Genomic DNA, 15,880 nt, shown 5'->3' with positions numbered 1-15,880 from the left:
GAGTGGATACCACCACATGAAGCCAGAAAACTGCCTAATCAACCCACAGTGTTATGGAAACAGGAAGGAAAGGGGCAGGGCACAACCTCTAAAAGAAGGACATAGGGCTTCCCTGGTGGCGCAGTGGTTGAGAGTCCGCCTGCCGATGCAGGGGACATGGGTTCCTGCCTCGGTCCGGGAAGATCCCATATGCCGCGGAGCAGCTGGGCCCGTGAGCTATGGCCGCTGAGCCTGCGTGTCCGGAGCCTGTGCTCCGCAACTGGAGAGGCCGCAACAGGAGAGGCCACAACAGTGAGAGGACTGCGTACCGCAAAAAAAAAAAAAAAAAGAATGACATAGCCACTGAGGATATGACGAAAACTGGCTAGAAACCATTAGGTCAAAGATGGCGGAAGATTCGACTTCCAGGGGACCTTGAGTCTCATTATACGCTCATTGTTATACATCAGCTAAATGACACAGGCACCAGCGCCATGACAGTTCTGAGGCTGACTATAAAAGGCCAAAAAGTGGGCGGTGGCCCAAATCCTGGAAATCCCCGCCCCTTCCCCAAAATAGTTGGAATAGTCCTCCCACTCATTAGCCTATGAAATTACCCAGCCCATAAAAACTAACTACCCCATATTTTGGGGCCTCTCGACTTCTGAGATGGCCCACACTGTCTGTGAAATGTGTTTCTCCCAGGGCCACTCTAGCCGTTTGAGACAGCCCGCATTCTATGGAATGTGTATCTCACTAAATAAATTCATTTCTTACCTATCACTTTGTCTCTCACTGAATTCTTTCTATGCTGAGACATAAAGAACCTGAGCTTCATTAAGTCCTGAGACCAGGTGTGTGATTTCAATTAAAAGACAGTGGGTTCGGGCGTCCCTGGTGGCGCAGTGGTTTAGAGTCCGCCGGCCCACGCAGGGGATGCGGGTTCGTGACCCGGTCTGGGAGGATCCCACATGCCGCGGAGCGGCTGGGTCCCGTGAGCCATGGCCGCTGAGCCTGCGCGTCCGGAGCCTGTGCTCCGCAACGGGAGAGGCCACAACAGTGAGAGGCCCGCGTACCACAAAAAAAAAAAAAAAAGACAGTGGGTTCCACGTCCCAATCTGAATTGTGCAGTTTCACTATGAGAAATAATAAATTTTTGTTGTTTTAATCCACTAAGGTAGGTGTGTGTGTGTGAATTATAGAAATCCTCTTATAGAGGATTTCTTATATCCTCTTATAGAAAGGATTTCACATGGCTTACAATGATCTGTAAATGTACTCCCACAACATGGTACCATAGTTATCAAATAGCAGAACCATGGTCAGAGCCCTGGTCTATGGACTTCAAGGCTGGTGCTTCTAAAACAGCAGAGCTCCATCAGCTGGGGGTGGGGTGGGGTGGCGATGTGGTCTCTCCACTGTGTCATGACTGTGCCAGACATTATTTCTGCCTCTTTCTTTTTTTTTTTTGCGGTTTGCTGCAAAAAAACAAACAATTGAACAAACACTTACGTGGCACTTATGACAGGCCAGCTAATGTTGTAAGTGCTCTGTACGTGCTGACCCAGGTAGGGCTCATGGCAGTCCTCTGAAGTTGGTAGCATTATTATTCTCCTCATTTGACAGGTGACGAGGCTGAGGCATAGAGAGGCTAAATGCCCAGCTGGTTTGGGGCAGAAACAACCTGGTCCCTGCGTACGTGTTTAAGTGTAGGTGGTGGATAAAGAGAAAGTAGGGGAGGGTGATCTGGAGAGAAGGAAGAGGGAAGCCATACTACCTCTAACTGGCCTTTTCATTTCCTCATTCAAACACGTTTAACAAATATGGATTGAGCACTTTCCGTGTGCCAAGCGCAGTGCTAAGGGCTGGGATATAGCGCTGACCCAGCCTTTTCCTCCCCTCACGGAGGCGACATCTACCAGAGGGGACAATATTAAATCCCTATGCAATGACTTTCCTGCAATTCTGTTGCTTACAGCCTGTAGATACACGTTCCAGCTGTTTGATTGTTTTCTTCCGCCCAGTACTGCGTTGCGTTGTTCTCTGGGATGGTCAGGTCCAGAGTACACCTCTGTTTCTTTCTCCTCTTTTACACAAATCTTTCAACTGCAGCTCAGACAGCAAAGAGCAACTGAAAGAAAAGTTCCAGTGGCAGAGCCCTCCTGACAGATACCTTGGGCTGGGGTCCGGGCTGCTCTGTGTCCTTGCTCTTTGACCCGTGGAATCTCCCTGAAGGGCTTGTGTTATCTCTAGTTGTCTCTGGATTGATAAGACGTTTCCTGTATTATTTAAATAAAACTTTTATTAAGATAATTGTAGATTCTCATACAGTTGTAAGACATAATACAGAGATTCGTCATACACTTTGCCTGATTTCCCTCCACTGGTAACATTTTGTAAATGTGAATATCATAACCAAGATATTGACATTGATACAGTCCATCAATCTTATTTAGATTTCCCTAGTTTTACCTGTACTCATTGTGTGTGTGTATTATGTCCTATATAATTTTATCACATGTGTGGGTTTATGTACCTGTCAGCACAGTCAAGATATTGCACAGCTCCAGAGCCACAAAGATCCCCCTTGGCACCTTTTTGTACCCACACTTACATTCCTCCCTGCCCTACGCCATCCCCTGGCAACCTATGATGTACCCTCCATTTCTAAATCGTTGTCATTTCAAAAACATCACCTAAATGGGATCATACACAAAGCACTTCTCCTGTCTTAAGAGTAGCTCTTCTCCCCTGCACAGCGCTCTATGCTTGATCCCTTTTTAGAGACTCTCAGTATCAGACACTTCTAAACCATGGAACGGTAAAGGGATTTTGCCAATTATTGTGCTTCTTGAGAGTTAAGGCATCTAAAACATGGAAATAATGCTAATTTAGAAGACGTAAATTTCTGACTTCAGGGTAAATTATTTGCTAACTCCTTATTGAACCTTATAAAAGTTAGAAAATAAAAATAAAATGTGTATTTAATTACATGCCTCTTGAGAACAAAATTAAAACTCATTTCTTAGTATAAGCCCATGAAGGATAAGCATAGCTGAGGGAGTGCGCTCCTAAATTTATTTTGCTTTTTATCAAATCCACTTCATGAGATTTCCTCTGAATATTTTCTATTGGCGTTACTGTTTATCCTTTTTTGTCTAACCTATTTTTTTTTTTTTTTTTTTTTGCGGTACGCGGGCCTCTCACTGTTGTGGCCTCTCCCGTTGCGGAGCACAGGCTCCGGACTCACAGGCTCAGCGGCCATGGCTCACGGGCCCAGCTGCTCCGCGGCATGTGGGATCTTCCCGGACCGGGGCACGAACCCGTGTCCCCTGCATCGGCAGGCAGACTCTCAACCACTGCCCCACCAGGGAAGCCCTGTCTAACCTATTTTTGAAGTGGGTTAAAAAATTAAAAATGGAAGAAACTGATGAAAATAAAGGAGGGGAAAAGATTAGACAGTCTTTTGGGGTAAAATACTCAATATTACTGTGTGTTAATCATATGAAGTTTTGGAAATGCCTCTGGCATGCTAAGCCCAGAGGCTGTGTGGTATGAAATAACGCGCTGGGTATTGGCATTGGCAAAGACTAGGCAACGACTTTACAGTCCTGGACTGATCCTTCTTGGACTGAATCCTGCTTGATGCTTCTTAGAGCTGCTTCCAGCGTAGCTCCATCACTTGGAGTACATGCAGTGCTTTCCCGCGAGAGCTGCTACAGAGAGAAACTCCTGGGACAGAGCCAACCAATCAGAACTCAGGATGCTCCACCACCAGGCTAGGCCCACCTCCAGAAAACTGGACTTAGCTATGCAAAAAGACAGGAGCAAGAGTTTTTGGATGAGTGCAGCTGCTCTGTGTCTGATCGTCACCCAAGCTTCGGACAGGTGTAGTATAACGGTTCTCATGGTGGGGTCACCACACCAGACCTCTTAAATCAGAAACTCCAACGGGGACCCAGCAATCTGTGTTTTGAGAAGCCTCAGGTGATTACCACTCATGCTCAAGTCTGAGAACCACTGCTTTCATGTAATGTCTGTCACACATGCCTCAAACTTCAGACAATGACAGTCAGCTCTACATTTCTTTCATCTAAGTCTCAGGGTTCAAGTCAAGTGCCGAACGAACGGTCAGGAACTGGTAAGGTCAACCAGAGGGTGAAGCATTTCTAAGGGTTTTTAAGATAAGGGTGTGTGTGTATCTGTGTGTGTGTGTGTGTGTGTGTTGCAGGAGATTGGGAAAACTGGGGCAGTGGAGGAAGGATAACCCACGTTGCATGAACAGACTGGTTCATGGACTGCACCAAAGAAACTCTGGAATTTGTAATCAGATGGCTGGAAGTTTGTGGTCTTGGTCAAAGCAGGCCTGGGGCCTTGCTGTGTAGAGCGATGCTTTGTCAGGTTAGTTGTGTGGCTACTGTATTTCAAGCTTAACTTGGACAGACAGGCCTGCCAGGCACAAATTCCTCAAGCAGATGATGTTCGGGAAGGCAAAAATTATCCATGGCAAGACCGCGAGGACCGATGACCCTTAGCAGAAATGGCAAGCCAAGTCCGCAGGATCTCTAATACAACCGGCTAGCCCTAGGGACCCAGCCTCTCTGAAGTGGAACAGACAGCACAGATGAGCCATCAAATGAACTCGCCAGGCTGGAAGACATGTGACGCTTTCATTCTCCCCACAAAGAAACGAAAGTTTAAAAGATGAAAATATTCCTAAAGGAAGCATGATAATGGAAGAAGAAACCCTTGAGACATAATAGCAAAAATGGCCAGCATTTCAAATTCTCCTGACTTCCTGTCTCCCTTCTTTTGGCCTCTCTCGTAAGTGAAAGATGAGTTTTGCTAGATAAGGTAGCAGTTGGAATTAGTTTTATTCATTGGCGGCAGGGAGAATAAAGGAAGAGCCTGCAGGAATATGGGCTCCAGCAACAAGTAATCATTATTACAAAATCAAATTCCCCATCTCATCTCTGATATGCCTGTATGTAACCCTAGAGCTGGGCTTCAGTGTTATAAATCCAGCATACAAGACATGGAGCAGATAGAGCCCCTTGTGTATCGAAAAGCTCTGGCCAGCAAGAGCGATATATGATAGCAAATTTCTCCCCACTGCTTTTTCAATAAAATTCACCCAGAGCTCCAGGAAGAGTTGGGAATGTAATTCAGCTTCAATAAATCAAGACTAAAATTAAGATGGCCAGATATGTAGCAGCCTACTCAGGTGTATGGAGAATTTCAAATTTAGTGCCCTGGTAATGGGTAGAAGCAGGTTATCTCATTATGGAGAGAAAGAAGAAATGTCGCTCTCTGGAGCTAAAAAGCTAAATGCTCGAATCCACAAAACCACCACATCTCTGCCAAAGCTAGATTAATATCAAAGTTTGTGTAACATCTGACTTTTTTTTTAAAGGAATGAAGTGAAATGATAGAAAAAACCATACATAAATGAAAAAGCTGTACTTCACAATCATTCTAATTTGACTCCTCGTCAAGGGTTGTGTATTTTATCTCTCGGTGTGATGTACGTGTACCTGATTGCAATAGAGTTCTATTCTTTCCTAACAATATCTCTGCTTAAATTTTTATCAACACGTCTTGAAGCTATGCTGGAAGGACTTTTAGCAGGGCTCTCACACGACGCACCAGCAGCGGGTGATCTGCCCATTCTCTCCACTCCTACCTTCCTACCTTGGTCCCTGCGGTAAACCTAATGTGCCCATTACAGACTGTGGTGACTACAGATTCAGGTTTAACTTGGGGGAGCCAATGGGGGACCTATATGCTTAACAGGGAGTAAAAATGAGCTTGCCCACACATCTGTTAAAAACCTCCATGCAGTAATGTTATGCTGAATCTGGATGGGGATGGAGGAGAGTTTAAGTTAGGTCACTTTTTCTACCATCTTGTGACGGAACTCCACAAATCACTTCGTGACATCTTGGATGCTTTGGGTATAAGTGGGCCGAAAGACAAACGGTCTTTTTTTTAAATATTTATTTATTTGGCTGTGCTGGGTCTTAGTTGCGGCATGCATGCGGGACCTAGTTCCCTGACGAGGGATCGAACCCACACCCCCTGCACTGGAAGTGTGCAGTCTTAACCACTGGGCCACCAGGGAAGTCCCACAAATGGCCTTTTGATACTGCTTCCAGTTCTATTATTTCTATTTGGTTTGTTTACTTATTGATTTTTATTTTGGGGGCAGCGCCGTGGCTTGTGGGATCTTAGTTCCCCAACCAGGGATTGAACCCAGGCCCTCCACTGCAGTGTCCTAACCACTGGACCCTGGGGAATTCCCCTCTATTTGGTTTAAAACCATTATTTATTGTAATTAGTGGAAAATTTGTGGATCCTCGACTGAAGAATGATCCTTCCCTACTTGGAATTTTTGACCTGTTCTTGAAAGTTGCACAGGGCGTAGGGAGACAGGGCCAGTACCTAGTCACGGCCGTCAAATCAAACCCCAGTGCATAAAATGGTGATGGGTGATGTCCTCCAGTTCTGCAGTTGTACAGTTCCCATTCACTCCAGCCGTGGTCTAACTGGGTGGTCAGCATGTGGGTTAGTCTCTGCCTCTGCCCTACCTCCTAGAGTAACATGAGATAATGTGAAGGTTGTAAAGTGTCTGGTACAGAGCCCAGACACAGTAGACACTCAGTAAATGGTATCTGATTATTTTTATTTACTTTCAAAGAATGCTGAGCAGCTGGTTGCCTTCCCAAGGATGCTTTACCTGCTGTTTCAGGAATCTGTTTACAGACCACTGGATTGGAAACCCTATGAGGGCAAGTGTGTACCTGTGTTGTCCACAGGGCCTAGTCGACTGTCGACACACAGTAGGTGCTAAAGAAATATTTGAGGGCTATTTTTTAAAAAATTGAAGTGTAGTTGATTTACCATGTTGTGTTAGATTCTGGTGTACAACAAAGTGATTCAGTTATACATATATATATATTCTTTTTCATTATAGGTTATTACAAGATATTGAATGTAGAGGGATTATTAAATTTATTAATTTTTTTAAATTTTATTTTTGGCTGTATTGGGTCTTTGTTGCTGTGCGTGGGCTTTCTCTAGTTGTAGCGAGTGGGTTTCTCACTGCAGTGGCTTCTCTTGTTGAGGAGCATGGGCTCTAGGCACGCAGGCCCCAGTAGTTGTGGCACACGGGCCTAGTTGCTCTGCGGCATGTGGGATATTCCCAGACCAGGGCTCGAACCCGTGTCCCCTGCATTGGCAGGCGGATTCTTAACCACTGCGCCACCAGGGACGCCCTAGAGGGATTATTGAATGATGAGTGCTCTAGGCTTCTGGGAATTACAGAAAGGAAATGGTGAAAAGGGGCATCTGCTTTTCAGAAGGAATGGCATACACTTTATTTTAGAGGAGTTTCGTTGATCTTTTAGGGAAAAAAGAAAAATAGTATGCGCCCTTTTTTCAATGGCTTGAAAGATGTGAGGACCAGAGATTTTTAAGCTGGTGAGTAATACAATGGATTCATGTTTTACCCAAATCACAAGATGGGTACTTCCCTGGCGGTCCAGTGGGTAAGACTCCGTGCTCCCAATGCAGGGGGCCCGGGTTCAATCCCTGATCAGGGAACTAGATCCTGCATGCTGCAACTAAGACTGGCGCAGCCAAAGTAAATAAACAACTAAATATTAAAACCACAAGATGCTCTGCCTAGTTATTTTATCTGATCTTGTTGAGCAGGTGCCTCAGAGATGGCCGGTGGGAAGAGGCTTATGGATTAGTTAAGAATTTGACTTTACAAAATTGTGGGTTATGATTCTACAATCTTCCATAGCAGTTTGTCCTTCACTGATCACTTCCTGTGTGCCAGGCACTGTGCTAGGTAATTTTTATACCTCCTAATTGCAAATTAAATGAGATCAGTCATCTTCACCTCTGTTTCATAAGAGGAATTTCACATGCAGTGACTTATCCAAGGTCTCGTAATTAATATACGGTAAGGCTAATGTATTTGACTCAAAAAGAAAGAAAGAAAAAGAAAGAAAGAGAGAGAGAGAGAGAGAGAGAGAGAGAGGGAGGAAGGGAGGGAGAGAGCGAGAAAGGAAGGAAGCAAGCAAGCAAGCAAGCAAGCTGCTTTAGGACTTCCTTTGCGGTCCAGTGGTTAAGACTCTGCGCTTCCAATGCAGGAGCGTGGGTTGGATCCCTGGTTGGGGAACTAAGATCCCACATGCCACGTGGTGCAGCCAAAAACAACAGCAAAAGCCTGCTTTATTAAGCTATAATTCACATATCACAAAATTTACCCATTTAAAGTGTACGAGTCAGGCATTTTTAGTATATCCAGAATTGTGGAAACATCTAATTTATTCTCAAAGTTATGTACACTTTTGTTTTATCCAATGCCTACGGCAGCTTTTTCTAAGGTTGGCAAAAATGAATTTCACAAGTTGGTTAAGCAGAAGTTGCCAGGCACACTGGTGCTTACAGACTGAGTTTGAGCCAGACACTCGACTGAATCCCAACCCCTGGATACTGGCTGTGACCCGGGGAAGTTCCTTAACCAATCTGTGCCTCAGTTTCATTATCTGGCAAAAGGGGATAAGAATTAAAGGAGTGAATTCACTTAAAACACTTAGAGTGGTGCCGAACACATACTGAATGCTCAAGAAGTGTTAGCTGTTAGCGCTGTTATTAAAAGTGCATTCACAGATCCTCATAACTCAGTATTGCAGGATCCTAAAATAGCTTGTGAACCTTGAAAACCGTGATCAGTGAAAAGTATTTATTCTATGGTATTCGAATTCTTTGCAAACTGATGATCCATGGAACGTCAACAATTTACTCACAAAAATTATTTTACAACTGGATTATTTAGCATTCAGAAAGTATTTTCCCACTTAAACACTACTTACCGTGATAGAGATAGCTAGCTGCCTACCTAGCTGTATCCTTTCTTCCTTCTTCCTCATTCATAGCACAAGTTTTGTTCCGGCTGGCAATGTGTGTGCTAAAGGACTCCACTTCTGGCCTTTCTCCCAGCTGGGATGGCCAAAGACATGTAAATAGATTCTGCTGAATAGGGCTTCCCGGAAAGGTCCTTCAAGTGGAAAGCAGCTAGATGCCTAATACCAACTGTGGACTGTCTTCTTTCACATAAGAAACAACCCAGTTTAATGTTATGTGGTTTTTCTGCTATACATCTGTACCTAATTGCAATTCACACTTACACTTTTCTTGGTTAGCTCAAAATGCACTTAATACTACATTCTTTCAACACACATCGAGCATTTACTGTTATGTGTCAGTTATTGTTTGGACAGCTGCAAAAAGACAGTCTCTGCTCCCAAGGAATTAAACATCTGGTGGAAGAGACTAGTGATCAAAAATAGCACAATGACGTCAGTGCCAGATGGGAGGCAGGGGGAGATGGGTTGGTCAGCGTGGACTTGACTTCCAGGACACGACAAAGTTGAATACTGAAGAGGTCATCAAGTGAGAAAGAAAGGGCATTTCAGGTAGAGAAGTATCTGACGGAAATGACCCAGGACGCCCCTCAGCCTTTCTAAGGGGAAATGAACTGTTTAGATTTAGACGCTGAGAACATCTAACCTTATCTAACCTTTGCCTACAGGAGCCAGGATTTTCTCTTTCTGCCACCCCTGCATCTTCCAAGATCATCCTGGCACGTAGTAGGTGATAACTATTGAAGCAGTGATATGCTCTGCAATGAAGAACTGACTAGCAGATATAAGATTCACAAGGGGGACTTCCCTGGTGGTCCAGTGGTTAGGACATGGCGCTTTCACTGCCGTGGGCCCGGGTTCAATCCCTGGTCAGGGAACTAAGATCCAGCAAGCCACGGGGCGTGGCCAAAAAAAAAAAAAAAGACCATGTGGAAGTGGGAAGAGGATACATTTGGCAAAGAGGTATCCGGTATCCTCTGTCCCCCACTTCCTCACAGCTGACCTACACTGAAGGAAAAGAGTGAAATGGCTGGGATGGAAGGACTGGCTAGCCCATCTCTTGCCTATCCTGTCTATCCTGCTTACCTCCCCGGTCCAGGGGAGACCAGAGAAGTGTTAGGGGAAGGAGTAATTTGCAGCAGTGGACTTTAAGGTGGAAGCCTTACAGCAGAGCCAGCTGGGGCAGCGGCATGCATGAGAAGTCAGACTGGGCCTGCCTCTGTGGCACACGTACTAACTCCCAAGGGGAACTTGAGCCCTTTAGTCTCTGAACATGCAAATACAAGTCCAGAGTTTCTAATATAAAGGCTACTTTGTAAAAATTAAAAATGCTCCCAATAGCAATGAATTGTGAAATCCAATCCTGTAAAAATTGCCTTGATCTATTACAATATACTCAATACTCTTGGCCTATTAAATCTCTTGACTCAGTAACGTGAAGAACAAAAGCAGGAGTGGAGGGCCTCTTACAAAGAGAAACCTTTACTGACAGCCATGGGCTGTATGTTAGGCTTGTTTGTCTCCACAAATCCTCAACATTTAGAGTTATCTTTACTTTTACATTTTATTTTTATGTTTAGAGATTAAGAAAATATGGTTAACTGATTTGTTTTAGGTCATGCACTCAGCTAGTATGTGATCAAAGCAGGACTGGGCCAAAGGGATGGACCCTTCCCAAGTCTCTGCTCTTTGCACTTGAGCTTTGAACTGTACTCTACTGAGACTCAGAGTCAGCACCAAAATGTTGCATAGCATTAACAGTGAAGTGTTCAAAGACAATTTTTCCTATTATTTGTAAATATAAGCTCTTTAGCTCTCAATCATTGATTATTTATTTACTCAGCCACTAAGAGTTATAAACTGTATAGGTTTGTTTTAATACAGTATGAGTCTTCGTTCTTTACACAGAATGTCAACAGCAGCCTTTCTATGTTGGTTTTTAGTTTAGAAAAATCTAGTAGTTACCAAGTCCGAAATTAGTGGGATAGTGGGAATTTCCCATTGCTTTTTAGCTACTGCATATTCCAATGAGCCCAAAGACAACAAAAGAACCATGAATTCGAGGGAATGTGTTTTATTCCACTTCCCTCTAGGGCAGTGCAGTAGTTTCACCTCAATGAATACCGACAACAGGAAAGAAACAAACAAAAAAATGACTTTTTCAATTTTTCAACCACGTTTACTGGCTCACATAAATATTTGAAAACAAATCCATCTGTCTTCCCTTTTTTGTCTCCTTGGCACAATTTACCCTAGTTCTTAAAAAACAAACTACTATAAATATTCAGAAGGGGAAAATTAATTTATAAGATGAAAGAGGTCAATAAATAGCCAAATATGTCAACCATCGGAATGACTATTTTTTTTAAGATTAAGCCACTGATTTGCAACTTTTATTAAAATAAATTTCATCTCTAAAAATAAGATAATTGATACCTTGATCTCAAGTTTTGACAGCACGTGAAGTTTTACATTAAAAAAACTGCAAAATTTCAACTAAAGAACAAATAAAATGTTGGGACACAAGTTTATACTTTAAAAATTCTACCAACTTCAATGAATAAAGAATGGCTGCCTATCAATTCATGTCAGTCCTCTGGTCCAGAATACACTTTCCATTTAAAATATCTTAATCACTCTTCTGTACAGCGCAGATCGCTTCTAGTGGGAATTAGTATACAGTCTGTTCTTGATGAAGACAACACTAGACAGATGTTGCCTGATGCCTGGATAATGCTGAATGTGACAAAACCAGCGAGACACGTTAAGATATTTCTCCTTTTCTTGAACTGTCAGGTCAACCTAAGTAGAGATTAAAAACACACACACAACACAGACATTACATAAGTGCAACTATTAATACCATTTGAGTAGGAGATAGAAATTGGGGGGAAAAAAACCCCACAGTTCTCAAAGCCAACATATTCAGATAGGAGTGAACCACTTCAGCCACTTGGACGAGCCCACCATTTGTTTAATGATTTCATGTTCAGTTCAAAACCAGATGTGCTTAGGGGCGAAATCTGAAGTTTTCAACAAATGAAAAATTTACATTAACACAGGACCTGGAGGACTAAAGTTTGTTTTTTTACTTTATTGTAAAGGAAAATAGAAGAAAGGGAGAGAATAGCTTCTGAGAGACTAAGACATGGTTCTTTCTCCAATATTTTTCGCAAACCTAAAATAAGAAAGGTTTATTGGCATCTAACATACTTAACAAGGGAATACAATGTAAACTCAAATACATACATATATATATATATATATTTGTAGATGGCTGGTGTATATGTATGTGTAGACAACTGCTTCTTTCTACTAAACTCTGGGGGAAAATTTTACTGAAGAAGACACTGACTCATTTAATGTTAGGGGGTTACTGCTTAATATAAGAAGGAAGGGCTGTTTCTGGGGTGTATGTCTCAGATGAACAACAGACCTTCTGAATTCTGTTTGCAATAAAGCTGCACTCAATCTTTAGAGGATGTAGTAGTTCACAGAATTTACTGTCAAGCTACAAGGATGCCCAGAGATTTGGTTAGGGAAAGATGCAATCAAAACAGTGGGTGCCTATCATTTCACTGGGCTCAGATCCCAAAGTAGGTGACTTGAAGCCTTTTCTTTGAGCCAAATCTTGGATTAGAATCATGAAGAGGTGTCAGGTAAGGAGAAGCCAGTAGGACGGCCACGGACCAGGTAAGATTAGTGTAGTTCCTTCTCCTGTTGTTAATTCATTTGTTTAACATATTGCAAGTCTCCATAAAACTTACAAGGAATGTTCACGCACACCAAAAATCTCAGTCACCCTCACGTACTTCAAACCCATTGGCAGTCTGCTTGCTGGAAGGCACTTATAGCAATGGATGCCCGATGGCTGTTCAGAATTTAGCATATACTTGTGCCTACAGGCAAACACTCTGCTAAGTCACCAGGTCAACAACACTGAAGGACAGATCACTCTGGTATCTAATAATTATTACAGAATGTAAAATATTATTAGCAATAAAATTAAAAGGTAGACATATAGCATTTTCTCAATAAATGTTTAATTGAACTTGTATTTTCATTTCACATTTACTATAATGCAGTCTAAAAAGAGAAAGTGATAGAAGTCATCCTGCCTTCCTTTTTTCCTTTATGACATTAGGATACAACTGTATCAACATCTGATCTGTTAACATCTTTGGTGTCAAATATCTATCTCTGTTGGACCAGTTTACTAGCAGGGGGGTCTCACTGCTACTGTTATGTAAAATTTAAGTTTCTGGTCTAAATCCTACACAGCAAGCTGCTACAGCAAATTACAAAAATACACTCATCTTGTTTAAGGGGGTGGAGGGCTGCATCCAGTTATCAGAAACATGTGACTATAACTGTTCACCTATAACACAGTTAGGCCATGGCAAGCAGACTAAAAAATTAACACAGTGGCGCAGTGGTTGAGAGTCTGCCTGCCGATGCAGGGGACACAGATTCGTGCCCTGGTCTGGGAAGATCCCACATGCCGCCGAGCGGCTGGGCCCGTGAGCCATGGCCGCTGAGCCTGCGCGTCCGGAGCCTATGCTCCGCAACGGGAGAGGCCACAACAGTGAGAGGCCCGCGCATTGAGAAAAAAAAAAAAAATTAACACAATAGTCAAGAAAATTGGTCAAGAAAGTCTTTTTTTTAGTGTAAAAGTTACTTTTTATTAAAAGAGAATTCATGGTTTCACATGTAAAGAATCATATTATTCCTAACTATCTTGTACTGTACATAGAAGGCACTTAAACAACAATTGCGGAATAAACCGAGTATCAGTCCATATTTCAAAAGGTAAAACACATTTTGTAAAAGAGCTAACTTTTTGTTCTTTTTCTAAATCTTTACCATAGGTGAACTTCACCACTGACTTCTAAAGAAAATACAAGATTTTTAAAAAGTTCAACTACTAGTAAACATAGCTGCAACTCTAACAGGAAATGGGGGTGAGTTTTCCTTCCTTGCTTCCTCCTTCCTTCCCTCCCTACATACATACATATTTACATACGTAAATAAAATTCAAAACCAACTTCAACAAACCTCTTTACTGACAGTTAAAGCAAAAAGTAGCAAGTATTACTGCAACTTGATTTCATGTCAGCTGTTGAAATACATGATGAATCCAATCTGACTGCTTACAAATTTGACTAATTTCAGAACTCTTTCATTTTAAAAAGTCTCTACTCAGCCATTTTGTGAGATGTTATTTTTCAGAATGAATTAAAATGCACCAAGAAAGCATTTCCAAACAATAAAGTACTGATGCTTGTTTGATCTACGTTCAAGTTGTTCACTCAGATTTTGACACAGGGAAAAAGGGCAGTGTCTATTTACTATTTACACTTCAGAACAGCATTTGGTATCACCGGGCCTAGCATATGCTGCCACCAGGCCTATCACTGAAGATTTTAACAACAGCAACAAACTACAACACATGGCAAAATCGATATTCTCCAACTTAAAAATTTCACTTTTTTGGTCTCTAGTGTAAGGATTACAACAGACCCACAGCACAAAGTAACTGTTATTCCAGGAACTTCTAAAGTTTCTTCTAACATTTCCTAATTTATTCCAATAATTTTTAACTAGATGATCTAGTTTAGACAATGTAAATTTGTTCATTTTCCCTCAGAACATTTTGCTAGAAATGCAGCTCTTTTTCAGACGGATCAGGTTATGCTTAACCTTCTGGTTTAAACTTTGGAGCTTGCCCCTTGAGTCTGAGAAAATTATGACTGACCTCGCTTTGTTACCGCCACTACTTTTTTGGTAGACATTCTATTTCTGAACATACTGTAACCAGAAACAAACAAACAGAAAGACTTTACCCTCACCAAACTTACATTTTTTTAGAACTTTTGGGATGGGATCCCCATCAAATATTTTACTTAAAACTGGTTTTCCATCATTCCTTTCTAATTGACTATTTTCTTCTTCTTCTTCTTTTTTTTGACAACGGGAAACACGATGCGATTGTTCTAGTTACCGTTTCCTGCTTCTTACTGGTCAGAATGCCAGCGAGTCTACGGTGGCGCTTGGCTCTTCTACCTAATCACTCCTTCTTGTTTATACTGGCCCTCTACCACTAGTCTGAACTTTAAAGCCAAACAGATAACATTCTTAGTCACTAATTTTCCATGAAGACATGTGAGAAGCTCTTTGAGTGGCCCATTCCAGACCAGGGTGAAATGCTGGTCTGCTGCCTTCCCAACTGGCAGCATGCTGCCTCTGGGACGTTCTTTATGGCCTGCGTTCCTGGACTGTGCTGCAGCTCTTTTTACTTTTCCTTTCTTTCTAAAAGAATGACACCTCCACTGGTGCTCCGAACTTGGAAACAAATGTATCTCATTGATAACAATCTTATAGTCAAGCAGCACATATTTACAAAGGATTTTAATAATCTTGAGTAACAGCCTGTTCGTAGGGACTGCTATCTACTGAAGAAATCACTTTAAGAAAGCAATGAGTCACAGGGGTGATAATAAACGGCCACAGTAACTGGCAGTTTAACAAAGGAAGAACAATGTAACATTGCTCAGAGGGAATTAAGATAGACCAGATCTCAGAGTAATCAGCCACCGCTAAAACCGGGCTCACACTGAAACAAAACACAGCAGGACTATTTGATGCCATCAAGGTTCCCTGACTGCTGTTTTGTATACTGCGCTGATCGTGCTGACTACATATTAAGTATTTAATAACGTGAACAAGTAAATGAAGGAACGTATGAGGGCAAAAATAAATTCACTGCCATGGCAAACAAAGCGCTAGAACTGTCTGATGAACACAAGCAGGAAGCCGCTCTGAACCTCCCGTCTACTCTGCCCGAACTCAACACCTAGTAATCACTTTTTTTTCTCACCTGGGTATATTTACACCTCACTCAACAGGAATGTCATTTAACACCGCAGGGCAACGCTGTCACAACACAGGCCTCGTCTGTGAGGCCC

At 42.4% G+C, this 15,880-nt stretch overlaps 1 protein-coding gene and 1 non-coding gene across 11 annotated transcripts in view; one reads left to right on the top strand and one right to left on the bottom strand.

The window, feature by feature from the left end:
* The window catches only part of EEF1E1 (eukaryotic translation elongation factor 1 epsilon 1), a 28,174-nt gene that overhangs the window by 1,088 nt on the left and 11,206 nt on the right, over positions 1–15,880 (bottom strand). For 5 of the 10 annotated variants that reach the window (XR_009543057.1, XR_009543059.1, XR_009543060.1 and 2 more), the window contains exon 4: positions 2,153–2,258. The exons of 1 other annotated variant lie outside the window; for it this stretch is intronic. Coding sequence is in view for 4 of the 9 variants with exons in the window: in XM_060163717.1 (XP_060019700.1) it covers positions 11,577–11,717 (141 nt within the window). In the remaining 5 variants the exon portion in view is untranslated. 4 more of the 10 variants (XM_060163717.1, XM_060163720.1, XM_060163721.1 and 1 more) reach the window with 2 other exon arrangements.
* Positions 9,721–9,793, top strand: TRNAE-UUC (transfer RNA glutamic acid (anticodon UUC)). The gene has a single exon. It is a non-coding gene; the product is annotated as a tRNA-Glu (tRNA).

Source organism: Lagenorhynchus albirostris, chromosome 10, assembly GCF_949774975.1.
Source record: "Lagenorhynchus albirostris chromosome 10, mLagAlb1.1, whole genome shotgun sequence".
NCBI classification, from domain to species: Eukaryota; Metazoa; Chordata; class Mammalia; order Artiodactyla; family Delphinidae; genus Lagenorhynchus; species Lagenorhynchus albirostris.
This window is presented reverse-complemented; position numbering and strand designations above follow the sequence as displayed.